The sequence below is a fragment of the Protopterus annectens genome, chromosome 7.part0, assembly GCF_019279795.1.
Source record: "Protopterus annectens isolate FY-2018-M chromosome 7.part0, PAN1.0, whole genome shotgun sequence".
Lineage (NCBI taxonomy): Eukaryota > Metazoa > Chordata > Ceratodontiformes > Protopteridae > Protopterus > Protopterus annectens.
The window spans coordinates 1,790,673,626-1,790,689,680 of NC_056739.1; the positions used below are offsets into that span (position 1 = coordinate 1,790,673,626).

At 43.3% G+C, this 16,055-nt stretch overlaps 1 protein-coding gene across 2 annotated transcripts in view; it reads right to left on the bottom strand.

Annotated features, from left to right (window-relative positions):
• EXT2 (exostosin glycosyltransferase 2) overlaps positions 1 to 16,055 on the bottom strand; it is a 1,719,054-nt gene that overhangs the window by 952,484 nt on the left and 750,515 nt on the right. For both annotated transcript variants that reach the window (XM_044078315.1, XM_044078314.1), the window contains exon 8: positions 8,070 to 8,201. In XM_044078315.1, the coding sequence (XP_043934250.1) occupies positions 8,070 to 8,201 (132 nt within the window). The remainder of the gene's footprint in view (positions 1 to 8,069; positions 8,202 to 16,055) is intronic.

Consider the following 16,055-nt stretch of genomic DNA (forward strand, 5'->3'; position numbering starts at 1 on the left):
ATGGAAAAGGGAATTTTTTTATATACAATTATACCACACTCACCTTACAAGAAGAACTTTTTGCGCTATTTAGGAAAGGTATTAAATATGTCCCAAATAAGCAATTTAATGTAGTGGACAATATTATTGAGTTTAAAAAATATGCGGAAGTTAAACTTAGCAGTGTTTTTTTAAAAATCAAGGAAATAGGGAATGTAACACACAATTGAGAAAGCGAAGTTCCTTTACTCCCCCACTTCATTCGTTATTGGCAAATTTTGAGAAGGTGGTCATAGGTGAATTATATAAACTTTCTGATAAGTGTGAGCGACAGCAAATGACATACAATCTCAGCAAGAAAGAGAATGAATTATTAAATGAATTAACTATTAACAATGATATTCGAATCCTTCAACCGGACAAAGGGGGTGGGGTTGTGTTAGTAGACAACAATGATTATTTGAACACTATACACACAATCCTACAAGACACGAATATCTATGAAACCTCATCTATTAATGAAATACATATAGCTTACCAACTTATTGATTCTCTGTTGGAAAAATATCTGTTGGATAATAGGACAGAACCTGAATTATATACATTTTTAAAAGTAGAACACCCTTTATTAGCTACTATTATGGGTAATCCTAAAATATACAAAGATATTTTACATCCACCTTACAGGCTTATTATTTCGGGTAGTAAATCCAAGACGTTCCCATTTGGGAAAGTAGTTGATATTTGGTTAAAGCCTATTTATGGTATGGCAAAGCATATTGTTAAAGATTCATGGGATTTTTTGAGTCGGTTAACACCGAATTTATGGAAGGAGAATTTATTATTTGTCACTATAGATGTGGTTAATTTATTCACATGCATCCCTAGAGATGAAGGAATAGATAGATTTGTTAATAGTATTAGGAAATATGCCAAACTAGAATGGGATAAAATTTCTTTAATTGGTGAATTCATGAGTATTGTATTAGACTATAATTTTATATACTTTGAAGGGGAGTACTTTAGGCAATGCAATGGAGTAGCAATGGGAGCTGCTAGTGCTCCCATTTATGCCAACCTAGTCTTATTGGACTGGGAAGAACAAACTATTCTCAATAGCAACTGGATGAAGCACATTAAATGTTACATTAGGTTTTTAGATGGCATTTTTATTCTGTGGGAAGGGGATGACAGAGCAGTGGCAACATTTGTAGAATACTTACACACTACCACCTCCTTCCTTAAACTTACATATCAAACTAGTAAGAAAGGTATTTCTTACTTAGATACTTACATTTCTCATAGTAACACTGGATTTAAGTCAAGAATTTTTAGGAAAGATACCTTCAGCAATTCATATTTGGAATATCATAGTTGTCATCCCAATATTCAGAAGAAAAACATTGTCAAAGGGCAATGTATAAGAGCAGCTCGGATGACATCGGATTATAATGAAATGTTGGAAGAATTGAATTATATAGGTAAATTATTTAAGGAACGGAGTTACCCCTCATCAGTGGTTAATGATGCAGTATCATATGTTGGCAGCGAATGGGGTAAAAAATACAAACCACTATTGGGTATAGAGATTGGTACAGTTACTGGAGGTAACAGAGAGACCAACACTAAAGAATTTAATAGGGCTTGCATTCTCCCATATGGGAAAAATACCATAGATGTTAAGAACATCATTCGTGACAACTGGAGCATACTAAAATGTGATACTGAAATTTACAAATTATTGGGGGATCAACCTACTTTTGTTCATAAAATAGGCTGTAACATCAAAAAGAAATTATATAAAGGGTATTTATATAATAAACCCCCAAAGACTGGCACCACCAAATGTGGTAGATGCAATCAATGTTTCGCTATCTTAGAGGAACATTCTAAATGTTTGGGAAATAGAAGTCACACATCAATAACATTTGTTAAGGGCAATTGTCAAACTAAAAATGTCATTTATCTAGCTATGTGTACTACATGCCCCGGATTCTACATAGGAAAAACTGAACGTAGGTTGAGGGAAAGAATTTACGATCACATATATGCTATTAAAAAGGGTGATGTTAACAATGTCCTCTATAGGCACATAAGGGATAACCCTGGTTGCTCAATGTTTCAATTTGCCATACTTGAAGCAATTACACCACATCAGAGAGGGGGGAATTTTAAAGCCTTATTAAGTGAGAAGGAGGTGAGGTGGCAGATATTGCTGAATGCCACGTGCACACCGGGAATAAATGAAAGCATAACAATTAAACCAATAATTGAGGCTAAGATTTGATACAGGTAGCTTCTTGTTTCCTGTATTAATGACTTGTGAAAGGGAAATGATGCAATCGAAACTTTTTCACACGCAAATGAATGATTGCCATTGGTCAAAGTTCTTCTATTTAAGCTGTAAAATATTTTAGAAGGTGTTCTGATGAAGTCTAACATTTTAGATGAAAGTGCTCAACTTGTGTTTATTTTATTAAAACATTTTTACTGAATTTTCTTCAGCGGATTCTTGTGGCTTCCACAGTGGTTTTTTCTTCTGTTTTTTTCGGAATCATAAAATCAATCGGATGTAAAACAGGAGGAAGACAATCATGGCAAAAATTAAGAGGTGCAGCACCCAACAGGATCACTCTCATCAAACTAAACGAACAACTCAGAGAACAAATAAAGTCTACCAAAGCCAAATTTGAGGTAACTTGGGCTTCCCAGGTCAAGGAAAACCACAAAGCATTCTTTAGCTATGTCTGCCACCTCAAAGGCAATACACAATTGTGTGCAGAGCTCATTGTAAATGCAGCCGCCTATACTGCGCCAGAAGATATAGCAAACCTCCTGGCTGATAAATTCAGCTCGAGCTTTACTCCTCTCTCCCCCTCAACTTTCCCCTCAGGAAATATCATCAAATATAACTCCCCCTACTATCACTAGGAAACAGGTCCTTAATGTTGTCTCTAAGACCAAGACCACTGCATCAATGGGCCCAGACAATATCCCAGGATGCCTTTTAAATAACAGGAAACATGACCTATCAGGGTCTCTGGAATTACTATTTAAATGTAGCCTCCAAACAGGCTTTGTGCCTCATGAATGGAGAACAGCAACAGTCATCCCTCTGCACAAAGCTGGGCTATTTACAGACCCATAAGTCTCACTATTCTTGTATGTAAAGCCATGGAAAGAATTATCATGGAGATGAACAACAGAGATATAATAAACCTCCAGACACTGGACCCAACCCAGTTTGGTTTCGTCAAGGTCACCAAAGCAATGGATGAGGGCAAAATTGTTCACACTGCCTACCTTGACCTGGCCAAGGCATTTGACACAATACCCCACTCAGGCATTGTTGACAAACTCAAGAGGTTAGGTACAAACCCGTATGTCACCCGGTGGACAGCCAGTTGGCTCACAGACAGGACCCAGGAAGTTAGAATTGGGAAGTCCACCTCTACAAAGGGGCCAGTTACAAGTGAAGTCCCTCAAGGATCAGTCCTTGGGCTGCTCCTTTTTGGCATTTACTTCTCAGAAGTCAAGGCCAATGTCAGTGGTTTCTGGCTGACTAAATTTGCAGATGATTGCAACTTAGGAGCTGTCACTGAATCTCACACTGACACAAATGTTCCCCAGGAGGGACTGACACAGACAAATAACTGGTGTCAGACACATGGACTAAAACTAAATGTCAAGAAATGCATAACAGGCTCAGACAACCATTTGGAAACAGTCTATTTTGACACAGGTTATCTCTTTGTCTTACCTTCACAAAAAATGAACAACTGATCCAAAGATTTGAAAAATGTATTTCTGTCAAGACAGAACCAGAGTTGTCTGTGGACATCCAAGATGTGTAGTTATCCATTCTCACTCATTTACAGGTTCAGGAAAGAAAACAGGAAGATGGATAGTTTGGCTTAAAATAAACTTTGATACCACTTTAGGTGTAAAAGAAGGATTAGTTCTCAGAGAAATCCTGTCTCTATGGAAAATGAAATAGGGTTGATTCACCATAAGAGCTTGCAACTCACCCTTCGGTAAAACTGGTTTCCATGTTATGAACCTCAATTTGAGGTCAGCTAGTTTAAATGGTTCAAATGGAGTGAGTGTTAGCTTCTCTAACACAAAATTATGATCCTAAGGAGAGGTCACCATTTTTCTTGGAGGTGGTCTCATGCAAAACCCCTTTCAAGAACATTTTGATATGAGACTGCACTGACAGAGAAGGATCTATGGGCAGACGTGCTGACATGGCCAATAAATGAACCCTGGCAGAGGAATATAAAAGGCCAAAAGATAGCAATTTATGCAAATATTTAAAAGCAGAGAACAACTAGCCGTGAATGGGTGCTGATTATGTTTGCTGGCACCAACTACATAACTTTTTCCATTTGATAACATATGATTTTCTAGTAGTGGGCTTTCTTGCCTCCATTAGGACCTTCTGCATGCCCTCAGTAAACAGGTGCCTAAAAGGAATTAGGACCCCATCATACAGGCAGTCAACTGAAGATGACTGATGGCATGATGTATCAAAACACCTTTGCTCTTGTGAAAGTAGATCCAGAGAACCATGTTGCCTTGGCCAGAAGGGAGTCAACCACAATGATCTTGGGGGTTCCCTTCTGAATCTTCAGAAGTACCCTGCATATTAGTGGAAATGGTAGAAAAACATATAGGGGCATTCCTGTCCAAGGAAAAGAAAAGGCATCTGTCTTGCAGGACTTCCTTGCATGGAGTCCTGAAACAGAATCTTGCCTGTCGATTGTTCAGAGAGGAGGCAAAGAAGTCTACTTAAGAAACCTTCCACAGATGGATCAAATCTTGGAAGAACCCCTGATCTTTTTTCCATTCATGAGGGTCTGCCCTGGTCCTGCTCAGCTTGTCTGCCACACAATTTTGCTCTGACAGAATGTAGGGTTCTTGCAGAGTAAGACTGTGCTGTGAAGCTGTATTCCAAGAAAACATGTCTAGTCAACAAAGGGGGTATGACCTGGTTCCCCTTGATTGCTGATAAACCACATGACTGTTGTACTGTCTGTAACTACTTGAAGAGGTCCCAGGGATCAAAGATGGTTTAGAGAGTTGAGTGCCTTGATCAGGACGCAGAGAGTTGAGTGCCTTGATCAGGGCAAACATCTCCTGAATAATTTATGTGCTTGAGTCTGTTCTTGGCGTCCCACACCCCCCCCTGCACTTTTACCCCTTCTGAAACTGCTCGCCAAGCAAAGTCTGAAGCATCTGTGGTGACTGACTTCTTTGGAGCAGGGAGAAACAAGGGGAGACCTGGATTTAAGGATATCTGTTGCTCCCACCAAAATATTTATCTGCTGACAAACCCGAGCACTGGTGTTGATGCCAGGACCAAAGAGAGTTCAGATACCACTGTATTTTTCTCATGTAGAGTCTTGCTAGGGATATCTTGAATCATAGATTCCAGGAGACACAAAATCCTGCGGTATTCCCTCACAATGACGAACATGGAAAACCTTACAAGTACATCTAAATAAAGATATGCTTTCATGTGGAAGAAAAGCTATTTGAACAGAAGGGTCTAGTTGACATCCAGGTTCAAAATCCTGTGCGAGGGAGTGAAAGACTTTTGAATGTTCTCTTTGAATCCCAGCTTGTGTAAGACATTTCTCACCTAACAGAGAGATTCCTGACACTCTGAAAAAGACTCTGCAAAGACACGCAAGTCATTTAAATATGGAAAAATGTGAATACCCTGTAGCCTGCAATGAGCTATAAGTGGAGCTAAACACATTTTGAACACTCTTGGTGCAGTGGATAGTCCAAAGGGTAAAGCAGAGAAGTGATAATGTGATCCACACACAACCTTAAGAAATGTCTAAAATTTGTATGAACAGGGATGTGATAAGCATCTACAAAATTAAGAAAATGGCAGCTTTTTTCCCCAAGTGGAACTTATGTGAACAGCAAAGGAAAGCACAAGCCAACAGTTGATCCCTGAAAGCCTAAGAGGAGTAAAGTCTTCAACGGCAGTAGAGCTCTGAAGGGCTTCACAACCAAATTGTCTTTCAGTCAGCTCAGCCCAAGGTGTTTGACAGTCTGGGCATGTGGAAGCTGCCTTGAAGCTTTGGAAGCTGGCTAGTTGTTACATCCTTGGCAGAATATAGCCAATAAAAGCTAAGACTACTGCAGCACTGACTGATATGATGAACATCTTGAATAGTCTTGTTCTTCTTTCTGAGTCTGGAGCTGATTCAACTGCTCAGACTTCCAGAAGATTCTGCGCTGCTAGAGTCAGCAGAGAGACATAGCCTTTTGGTGTAGGAGAGATGGATCCTAGGCAAAAATGGTATAAAACTCTATGAAACTAGTCCCCTTACACTATTTTCTGTACCACTGTTGTGTTGTTATCCTGTTCACATTGCTTCCTACTTGCACTGAAGGGGAGCGGACTGGGGCAGACAATGATGGCTATGATATTCAGTGTTGAGTGCAGGGGAACCTGTATTTGGAGGGTGCAGTTTACGGCTGCTGCTGCTGCCATCTGCTCATCCACAACTGCATTTTCTTTTGAAGTTGCACTACGTAACTGACTGACTGCAAGAAAATACACAACTCTGGGATATCTTTTGCTGCTTCACAATATGCTTATTTCTTTCACTATAATGTAATGGTGCAGAAGGGCAGCAGACCTTTCCCCAAGAAGATTCAACCAATGCCACGCATTTCAGTTTTGATGAGGAACTTTTTCTGTTTACGATGCATGTTTTTGGTGTAGATCTTGTTGCACACACAGAAGGAGAAGCAGATGAAGCATCATTTAACATTTTATATTATATAAAGGCCATTATGGTTTAAGCTCTTACAGATGCATCTTTTATTATTATTAAAAAAAAGAAACAGTTATGGTCTTCTCTAAGAACAAGCAGTGTGAGTGAGTATCTGAGGGGAAATCTGATGATGGCATTCATTGGTAAATTTCTCAAAAGATGTTACACTTCTCAAGAAATGTAATTTGCTAGAGGAAAGTCAGTAGTTATGTATAACAGACTATTATAAGCAAAAAAAAAATTAACAATGGTTAGGAGAAAGGCTTGAAATGACAAGCACAAGTGAAGCTAAGAGTTGTAACTCTAAGTAGCAATGTACATCTGAGAAAAACACTCCTTATGTTTTCATTTACAGTCTTCTGTCCCCTAATGACCACAGCATAACACTGGAGCCGTGTGTTCTAGGGCATAAGATTATTGAAAATACATGGCCACAGATGGATGCCTCTCTTCAGCATATTTCTAAAATAAGTATATGCTTCAGGCAGCAATAATGTCACACACTGTTAAATGTGCAGCATATTTATAATAATGCATTTTAGTTGTAAAGGTTTACTCCAGGGCGGCCGCGGTGGTGCAGCGGTTAGCGTTGCCACCTCACAGCAAGAGGTTCTCCGGTTCGATCCTCAGCTGGGATGCCTTCTGTGTGGAGTCTGCATGTCCTTCCTGTGGTCACGTGGGTTTCCTCCGGGTGCTCTGGTTTCCTCCCACAACCCAAAGACATGCTTTAGGTGGACTGGACACTCTAAATTGGCCCTAGGCGTGAGTGCGTGCATGTGCCTTCTGTGGAAGGTTGGGCGCCAGGCTGGCAACTTGACACCGTAAAACTTCACTGCCAATCATGAGCAGACAGGTGATCTGCTGTGGCGACCTCTAACCGGGAAAAGCCGAAAGAAGAAGAAGAAGTTGTTGTAAAGGTTTACTCCACACCTATCTTATTTATTTGAAGAGGTCATGAAAATACATGCTCCAACTCAAAAAATTCAACCAATTACCAATGATATCTGTATTATACAACTGCTAAAAAGTTATTTAGTATAACTGTGCCATTTCACTTCAATGTTTCTTAAAACCCACTGACAACTTGTTATTTCATATATAGGATACACAATTCAACTAACATTTAAAGTTGCAAACTTGCTTCCAGGATCTCCAAGACACCTGAATAGAGAACAACCTTAAACACAAAGAGTCAAGTCAGTCAGGTGGTGTTTTATGCTGAAAGGGACAAGCCATTTTTTTTTTTTTTTTTATTATTGAGCCCATTCTCCTGCTTCAGCCCTTACTTACCACAGCCATAGGATTGTTCCACTCCTCATACGATCTGGCTGCATACGGATAGATCCTGTCATTGATGATATGAAGTGTTGCAAGTGCTATTGCTTTCATAGACTTGAAGTATGCTTCCCAGAACCATCGTGCCTGGAGAAATAACAAAACTAGAATTACTTTTACAAAAAATGAGATTAAACAACATGACCGTTTTCTAACACACAGATTGACAGCCACTTGCTTAAAGCCTTACACTCCCCAGATCATACTTTTTGAATTGAAATATAACCAAACCTCACCTCTACCAGTATGCTGATGAGTTAATCCCAGAAAGTGCTAGTAGTATTTACATTGCAAGCCCTTGTTTAACTTCCAGCACATTCTTGAACTACTGTTTATTAATGTGATTTTTATTTATGCTAATTAAAAACCCAAGTTTTCAGAAGCAGGGAACAGAATATAATCACAGGAAAAGTCCTACATGAAACCCAGCATTACAAACTAAAAATCTGGACAACAAATGTCAGACTACATTGTTACTTTACTACAGATGACCTTTCATTACACTGTCAGTGATCTAAACACCTGCTGCTCTAAGAATGCCAGCCATTATGTTTTTGTGCTTAATAGCAGCACTGCACAATCAGATTGTGAAAATATTTACTTTCTAATAGAATTGTCATATGTGCACCTACCAATGCTTTAGTATAGTTCTGGTGACAGTGAAAATGCATTCAGTTAAATAAAACATAAGTAAATGGTCTAATTACTTAATCAGTTTCATTTTTGGAAGCAAAGGAAACCATTTTAACTGAAGTATCTATCTATTTAGAACTTCTTAGCCATCTGACATCTGGCCTCTGGGACATTTTGTTCCATGAGTAAGGCCAGTGTCTATCATCCCACTCCCCAAATCAGGACAAATCCACATAGGTGAGTCCTACAGGTCTTGCTGCTTTTTCTAAGGTTTTGTAGAAAGCAGTTTCTGTCCAGCAGAAAAGTCATCTTGAGAACTCCACAGTTTGAAACAAGAAAAAAAAGTTATGTACTCACCATTATGATGCATCTGTGTTGTCCATTTTCATTCTTCCTGAACTGATGGGTACTGGATCTACCCTCGGCCGCTTTTACCAGACTCATGGCTCCAGCTGTCGAGCTTCCCCCTTTACCCACAATGCCCCATTATCCTGGCTCATCTCAGATCGAGTTCACTGCCCCACAGTGATATGTAACCTGGCAGTGTAGTACAAATGCGATACAAGATAAAGACATACAGGAAGGCTAGAGCTCAAAGTGGGGAACAGGGGAGTTCCCAAAAAGAAATCTCTTAGGCCCAACTAGGATAGAGGGAAGAGGGTTCGAGAGTGGGACGTTGAGGAAGAATGAAAATGGACAACACAAAGGCATTGTTATGGTGAGTACATAACTTTTGAATTTGATTTGTCATATTCATTCATTACTCAACTGATGAACTTTGAGAGGTCCTCATGGAAAGATATTCTGGAGTAGAGCGGAACCAAATGCTGCCCAATTTATAGATAGCATGCCTAATCTGTAATGAGCAATGAAGGTATGAGCACTGGACCAAGTGGCAGTTGCAAGAATATCATCTATGGAAGTCCTTGACCAGAAGGCCAATGAGCTGGTTGGAATGTGCTTTAGGTAAAGCTAAACCTTTTTTTTTTAATAGACATAGGATATACAATCAGTTAACATTTGGCTAGAGTCACTTTAGAAACTGCTTTACCCTATTTCTTGTTGGGAAAAGTGACAAACAATTGATCAGATTTTCTGAGACCCCAAGTTCTGTGTAAATAAAACCTCAGCTGCCTGTGTACATCCAGAAGATGCTGCATATATTCACCTTTGAGAAATTATGCAAGAACTCAGGTAAACTGATGACCTGATTTAGGTTGGATTTGGAAGCTACCTTAGGTAGAAATGAGAAGTTATGTACCTACCATAACGTTCCATGTTAGTTGTCTTCTTCTCGCCTTCTTTCTTGCTGGATGGGTTCAGAGCCGATCCTCGGCTCCGACTCGGCCAATACTAAAGCTCGAGAGCTTATTCCACCAGCTCGAGGCTCCCCTGTATCCCACAATGCTAGGCTGTAACTACTCAGATCTCGTTTGATAGCTAAAACAAAGCAGTTCTGGTCTCCATAGTATGGAGAAGAGAGAAAAGGAACCCACCTCTATATATAAACCTGTATGTAAGCTACCACAAACATAAAAAGGGAGAATAGAGGTGGTAGAACATGTGGGAAGGAAAACCCCAATGGAAGATCCCAAAAATTCCTATCGGTCTGTCCAGGCTAGGGAGAAGGAGGGTGGGACGCAAGAAAGAAGGCGAGAAGAAGACAACTAACATAGAACGTTATGGTAGGTACATAACTTCTCAATGTTAAGTTGTAAATCTCGCCTTCATTCTTGCTGGATGGGACCGCGTCCCTAGCACCTTACCCCGGGTGGCTTATCGGAACAGACTCTTGAGAACAGTGGAACCAAAGTTGGCACGGTTTCTGGAGGCCATATCCAATTTGTAATGCGAGATAAAGGTACGAGGAGAAGCCCATGTGGCTGCTGCACAAATGGAATCTATTGGTAGCCTGTCCTGAAAAGCTACAAATGTAGCTAATGCCCTAGTTGAATGAGCTCTAGGTCTTGAAGGCAGTTTTTGATGTCTGATTTCATAGATGAAGGTAATTATAGAGGTAAGCCATCTTGAAAGGGACACTTTAGTAACTGGAAGGCCCAATTTCCCTTCCGCATAAGACAGGAAGAGCTGATCAGATTTCCTGAACTGTTTAGTCCTGTCTAAATAATATCGAAGTTGGCGATGAACATCTAGAAAATATAACTTTTGTTCCGACCTGTTGGAATAATCAGGGAAGAAGACGGGGAGATCAATCGTCTGGTTTAGGTTTGCCTGAGAGGAAACCTTAGGCAAGAAGGATGGATTAGTCCGGAGGGACACCCTGTCTTTATGGAAAACTAAGTAAGGAGGGTGACTGCAAAGAGCATGAAGTTCAGATACACTTCTAGTTGATGTTATGGCTACTAGAAAAAGTGTTTTCCATGAGAGCAACTTAAAAGGGCATGAAGCCGCTGGTTCGAAGGGGGGGAGAATCAAGGATGCTAGGACCAAATTCAAGTCCCACTGAGGTGGGGGATCTTTGATTGGGGGCTTGAGCAAAAAGACACCTTTTAGAAAGGCTTTGCAGAGTTTATGGGACATGATACTGGAGTCCGAGACACCTACATGAAAGTTAGATATAGCAGCTAGTTGTACTCTAATGGTAGATGAGGAAGAGCCTAAATGAAAGAGCTCTGCCAGGAAGTCTAGGATAGACTGGATAGGTGCAGTGAAGGGGTCTATATTTTTTGATGCTGCCCAGAAGGAAAAATGCTTCCACTTACTATTGTAAATCCTTCTGGTAGAAGACTTGTGAGAGGCTATCAGGATGTTACGGACCGAATGAGAGATTAAGGGAAGCCTGGCTAGGGTAGGAATCGGAGAAACCATGCTGTGAGGTTGAGAGATTGGAGGGAGTGGTGCAGCTGGCCTGACTGGTGGGTCAAAAGATCTGGCACTGGGTCCAGAAGCCAAGGCTGCTCCAAGAGGTAATGATGGAGGAATGGAAACCATATCTGTCGAGGCCAGTAAGTGGCAATGAGGATCATGGTGACTCTCGAGGCGATAGCTTTCTGAATTAATTGAGAGATCAGTGGAAAGGGGGGGAAAGCATACAGAAGTCCCCGGGGCCAATCGTGGACTAGAGCGTCTCTGGTGGGTTGGCCTGGTAAAGGAAAGAGGGTGAAGAAGTCGTGACACTTGCTGTTTTGGGGAGTAGCAAAAAGATCGCAGCAAGGCTGGCCCCATCTTCGAAAGACTTCTTCCAGCACTGATTTTTTTTAGAGACCACTTGTGAGGCATGAGAATAGCCCTGCTCAACTTGTCCGCAATCACGTTGGACTTCCCGGGAATGTGCATTGCTATCAGAAAACACTGAGAAGAAATCGCCCACTGCCAAAGTCTGTGTGCCTCTCGACATAAGGGGTAGGACCTGGTTCTGCCCTGTTTGTTGATGTACCACACTACGGACATGTTGTCCGTCTGAATTGCAATAGTCCCTGTGGGAAGAGAGTCCTGAAGGGCTTGCAACGCTAAAACAACTGCTCTCATCTCTAAGACATTTAAGTGCAAGTGGCACTCGAAAGATTGCCACGTGCCCTGGACTGTCCTGCCCTGATAATGCTCCCCCCACCCGATCAGGGAGGCGTCCGTCATCACCGTGGCAATTGGGGGGGGGGGGGGATGAAGGGCCTGCCCTGGAGAACTTGAGGTGATGTGATCCACCAAGACAGGTGATTTTTGCATGATTGGGTTAGTAGGATGATGTGAGACATCGGGAGCTGTTGGAAGGACCATTGAGAAAAAAGCATCCACTGGAGGATCCGCATGTGAAAACGAGCTAAGGGGAGAAGTGTAATAGTAGCTGCCATGAGTCCTAATACCTTCAAGACTACCCTGGCTTTGATCTTGTTGCACTGAAGTAGAAGGTAAACTTGTTTGCGGATATCTGATACTCTTTGCTCTGTTAGTCTGGCAGAAAGATGAACTGTGTCTAAGGTGGCATCTGTAAAGGTAATAGATTGATAAGGCGACAAGGCAGATTTTTCAAAATTTACTGTAATGCCTAGAGCTTGGCAAGTTTGGATGGTGAAGTTTCTGGATAGAAGAAGTTGATGCCTAGTGGTGGCGGTAAGGAGCCAGTCATCCAAATATGGAAACACCTGGAATCCTTGAAGTCGCAAGTGAGCCGCGACCACTGCCATACATTTGGTAAACACTCAGGGGACTGTAGTGAGACCAAAGGGCAGGGCTCTGAACTGGTAGTGACTGGCTCCCAGCCTGAAGCGGAGAAACCTCCTGGAGCGTCTGTGCATTTTGATATGGTAGTACGCATCTTGAAGGTCTATCGAGCACATCCAATTGTCCTGACCCAAGAAGGGTAGAATGGACTGTAGCGTGACCATCCAGAATTTTGTTTTCTTCACATACTTGTTTAGCTTGCTGAGATCCAGTATTGGTCTCCAGTCCCCTGTTTTTTTTGGTACCAAAAAGAATTTGGAGTAGATTCTGGATCCTTGCTGGTCTGCTGGGACTGGTTGGATAGCTCTTTTTGACAGCAGCTTTGATATTTTTAACGCTGCTTGTTCCTTTAGACTGGGTGGAACGTCTGGAAGGGATCCTTTGGGTTGGGATGGGATGTGAATAAAGGGGATTTTGTAACCCTCGGATATGATCGACTGTACCCATTTGTCTTGAGTGAGGGAAAGCCAGGCTTTTGGGTACAGTGATAATCTTCCCCCGACTGCCTCCAAAGGTGGACAGCCAGGCAACTCCTCAGGGATGCTGAAAGGGTTTATCAGAGAATGTTTCTCTGCTACTCTGGTTTTGCGGACCACCTCTGCCCCTAGGGCGGCGTCTATTGTTGTTCCCCCCTCCTCTAGAGGGGAATCGACTTTGTGCGTCAGATGAGACTCCTTGTGGTTTGCGGAACCACATCCCCCCCCCGACCTTTGGGATAAGGTCTGGAAGGGGTAGAAAAACGGACTCCCACGGCAGAGAGAGTCTTACCTTTCTGCTCGCACCTAGTCAATGTATCCTTCACCTGAGGTCCAAACAATGTTGAGCCATCAAAGGGGGAATTGGTGAAGGACGCCTTGAAAGGGTCTGCAAAATTGCAAAGCCGCATCCAGGCGTGGCGTCGTAAAGCTACACCTGTGCCTGCGGCCTTACTCGCCCCATCAGCCGCATATGAGATCAGCCGCATGGAGGAGTTGACAATCGAATTCAGGGTTGCCAACTGGGAGTTCATTTTGTCTTAGAACCCCTCAGATGTTGGATCCTGCATGGCCTCACCCATATCCTTGAGTAAATCTCTCTGGAGACGGGTGAAGTGACACAAGTAGTTCAGCGACCGCATAGCAAAGGTCGCTGAGGAAAACATCCGCTTACCGTACCTGTCCATGGTCCTAGACTCCTTATTAGGAGGATGGACAGGTACCGAAGGATTGGCTAATTCCTTCGTAGTGGCTGCGGCCACCACCATGGCATCAACAGAGACACCTTTGGATAAGAACTGTTTCTCTTTTGGGGCAGTAATAAATTTTGACGGCCTCCTTGGGGTAGGTTTCACCGAATCAGGGGCTGTCCAAGCCTTCCTTGCCACCACCTCCATGAGGGGGTCAAAGGGAGTGGACACCCAGGAGGTGGAAGGGCGAGAGCCAAACACCTCAAGGTAGACTGACTCGTCCTCTGAAGGGTTAAGGGCGGGCCAGTTCCCCCTCTGTTTAAGGATTTCAAGGATGTCAGCAAAAGAGACATCCTCAGAGGGGGACCGAGGGGAACCTTCAGATTCCTCCAAGTCGGTGTCAGAGGTGATAGACTCAGGGAAGTCAATGTGCTTCCTCCGGCACTGTCTCTTCCGAGGGGGTTCTCCTACCAGATCAGGAGAAGCCTCGGAAGAAGAGGATATTCCCACTGGGGAAACCTGAGGAGCTGGCTCTCTACAGTCTGTTACGAGGGGGTAGGTAGAAACCACCGCAGGCACTGAAGAGGGAGGAGCTGACGGAGCCGACTGTGGGGTAGACACAGGGTCTAGCATGCTCCACATGACCTCGAAGGTGCCCCGATCAGCCAAGGCCGAAAGTTCCCACTCTGAGGAGACAAGCACCCCCCCAGCACTGACAGGGATGGCTCCGAGGCCGATGTCGGAGCTGAACTCACCAGCGCCGACGCTCCAAGAGAGAGAACGGGGTCGGACAAGAGTCCGATGCCACTCGCCCCTTCGGAGCCGACGAGGGAAGCCCGGTGCCGAGATCCCTCCAAGGAGGAGATCGGAGCAGACGACGGAGCCGAAAGGGAAGGTATCAGCTCCGACGCACCGACAGCCACGGCTCCGACAAGCCCCGGCTCCGAACTCAAAGGAGTCGGAGGAGGAATAGAAGCAGGGATGGGAATAGCCGCTGACTGTTGAGTAGGGCTATGCAGCATTTGGGCCAGTGCCTCAGACTTGAGAAGTCTACTCACCACCCTTTGTAAGTCATGGTCGGACAGCCTGGAGGACCGAGAGGAATGGGACCTATGGCTCCGCTTCGACAGAAGAGGGGATCCCGGAGCCGAGTGGATGGAGCCGATGGAAGGGGACCTCGACCTCTTCTTTGAAGGTGGCTCCGATAAGACTATCGGAGCCGAATGAATCTTAGCAACCTCGGCTCCGGCCAGAGCCGAGGTAACGGTTAGAGACTTCGAAGCATCGACTCCAGCCGGAGCCGATGTCGAAGCAGCCTTAATGCTCCCAGCAGACGGCTCTGAAGCTGGAGCCGACGGCCTGGAAGTCTTTGAAGGCTTCCCCGACGCAGACTGGGTTGAGCGGCCTTCAGGCTTTAACAAGCCTCGAAGAATAAGTTTATTTTTGCGTTCCTGCAGGACTCTAGGGCTGAATGCATGGCAAACAGCACAGGAGTCCTGCAGGTGCAAAGGTCCCAGGCAGTAGACACAAGAAGTGTGACCGTCTGTGAGAGACATTTTCTGTCAGCACGAATCACACTTCTTGAAGCCTGAGACCTTGGAGTCTTTAGACATCCTAAAAGAGACTGTATATAACAGAGACACAACGCACTAAAAAGACAGGGGAAAAAGGGGAGTGGGCCAAAGGCCTAGAAGTTAAAAGGGAATAAAAAGGGGATAAAAAAATAACAAGGGAGACCCGATTAAACTAAAGGGATACTCTATATTAAAAACTAAACTAAATAGAAAAGATAGGGTAGAAATTTGAAGTTTTTTTACTAGAAAAACTCACTAACCTGCCAGAGCCGGTAGAAGAAAGCACCTCATCAGCTAAGCGGCAAACAAGATCTGGGTAGTTACAGCCTAACATTTTGGGATATAGGGGAGCCTCAAGCCGGTGGAATAAGCTCTCAAGCTTTAGTATTG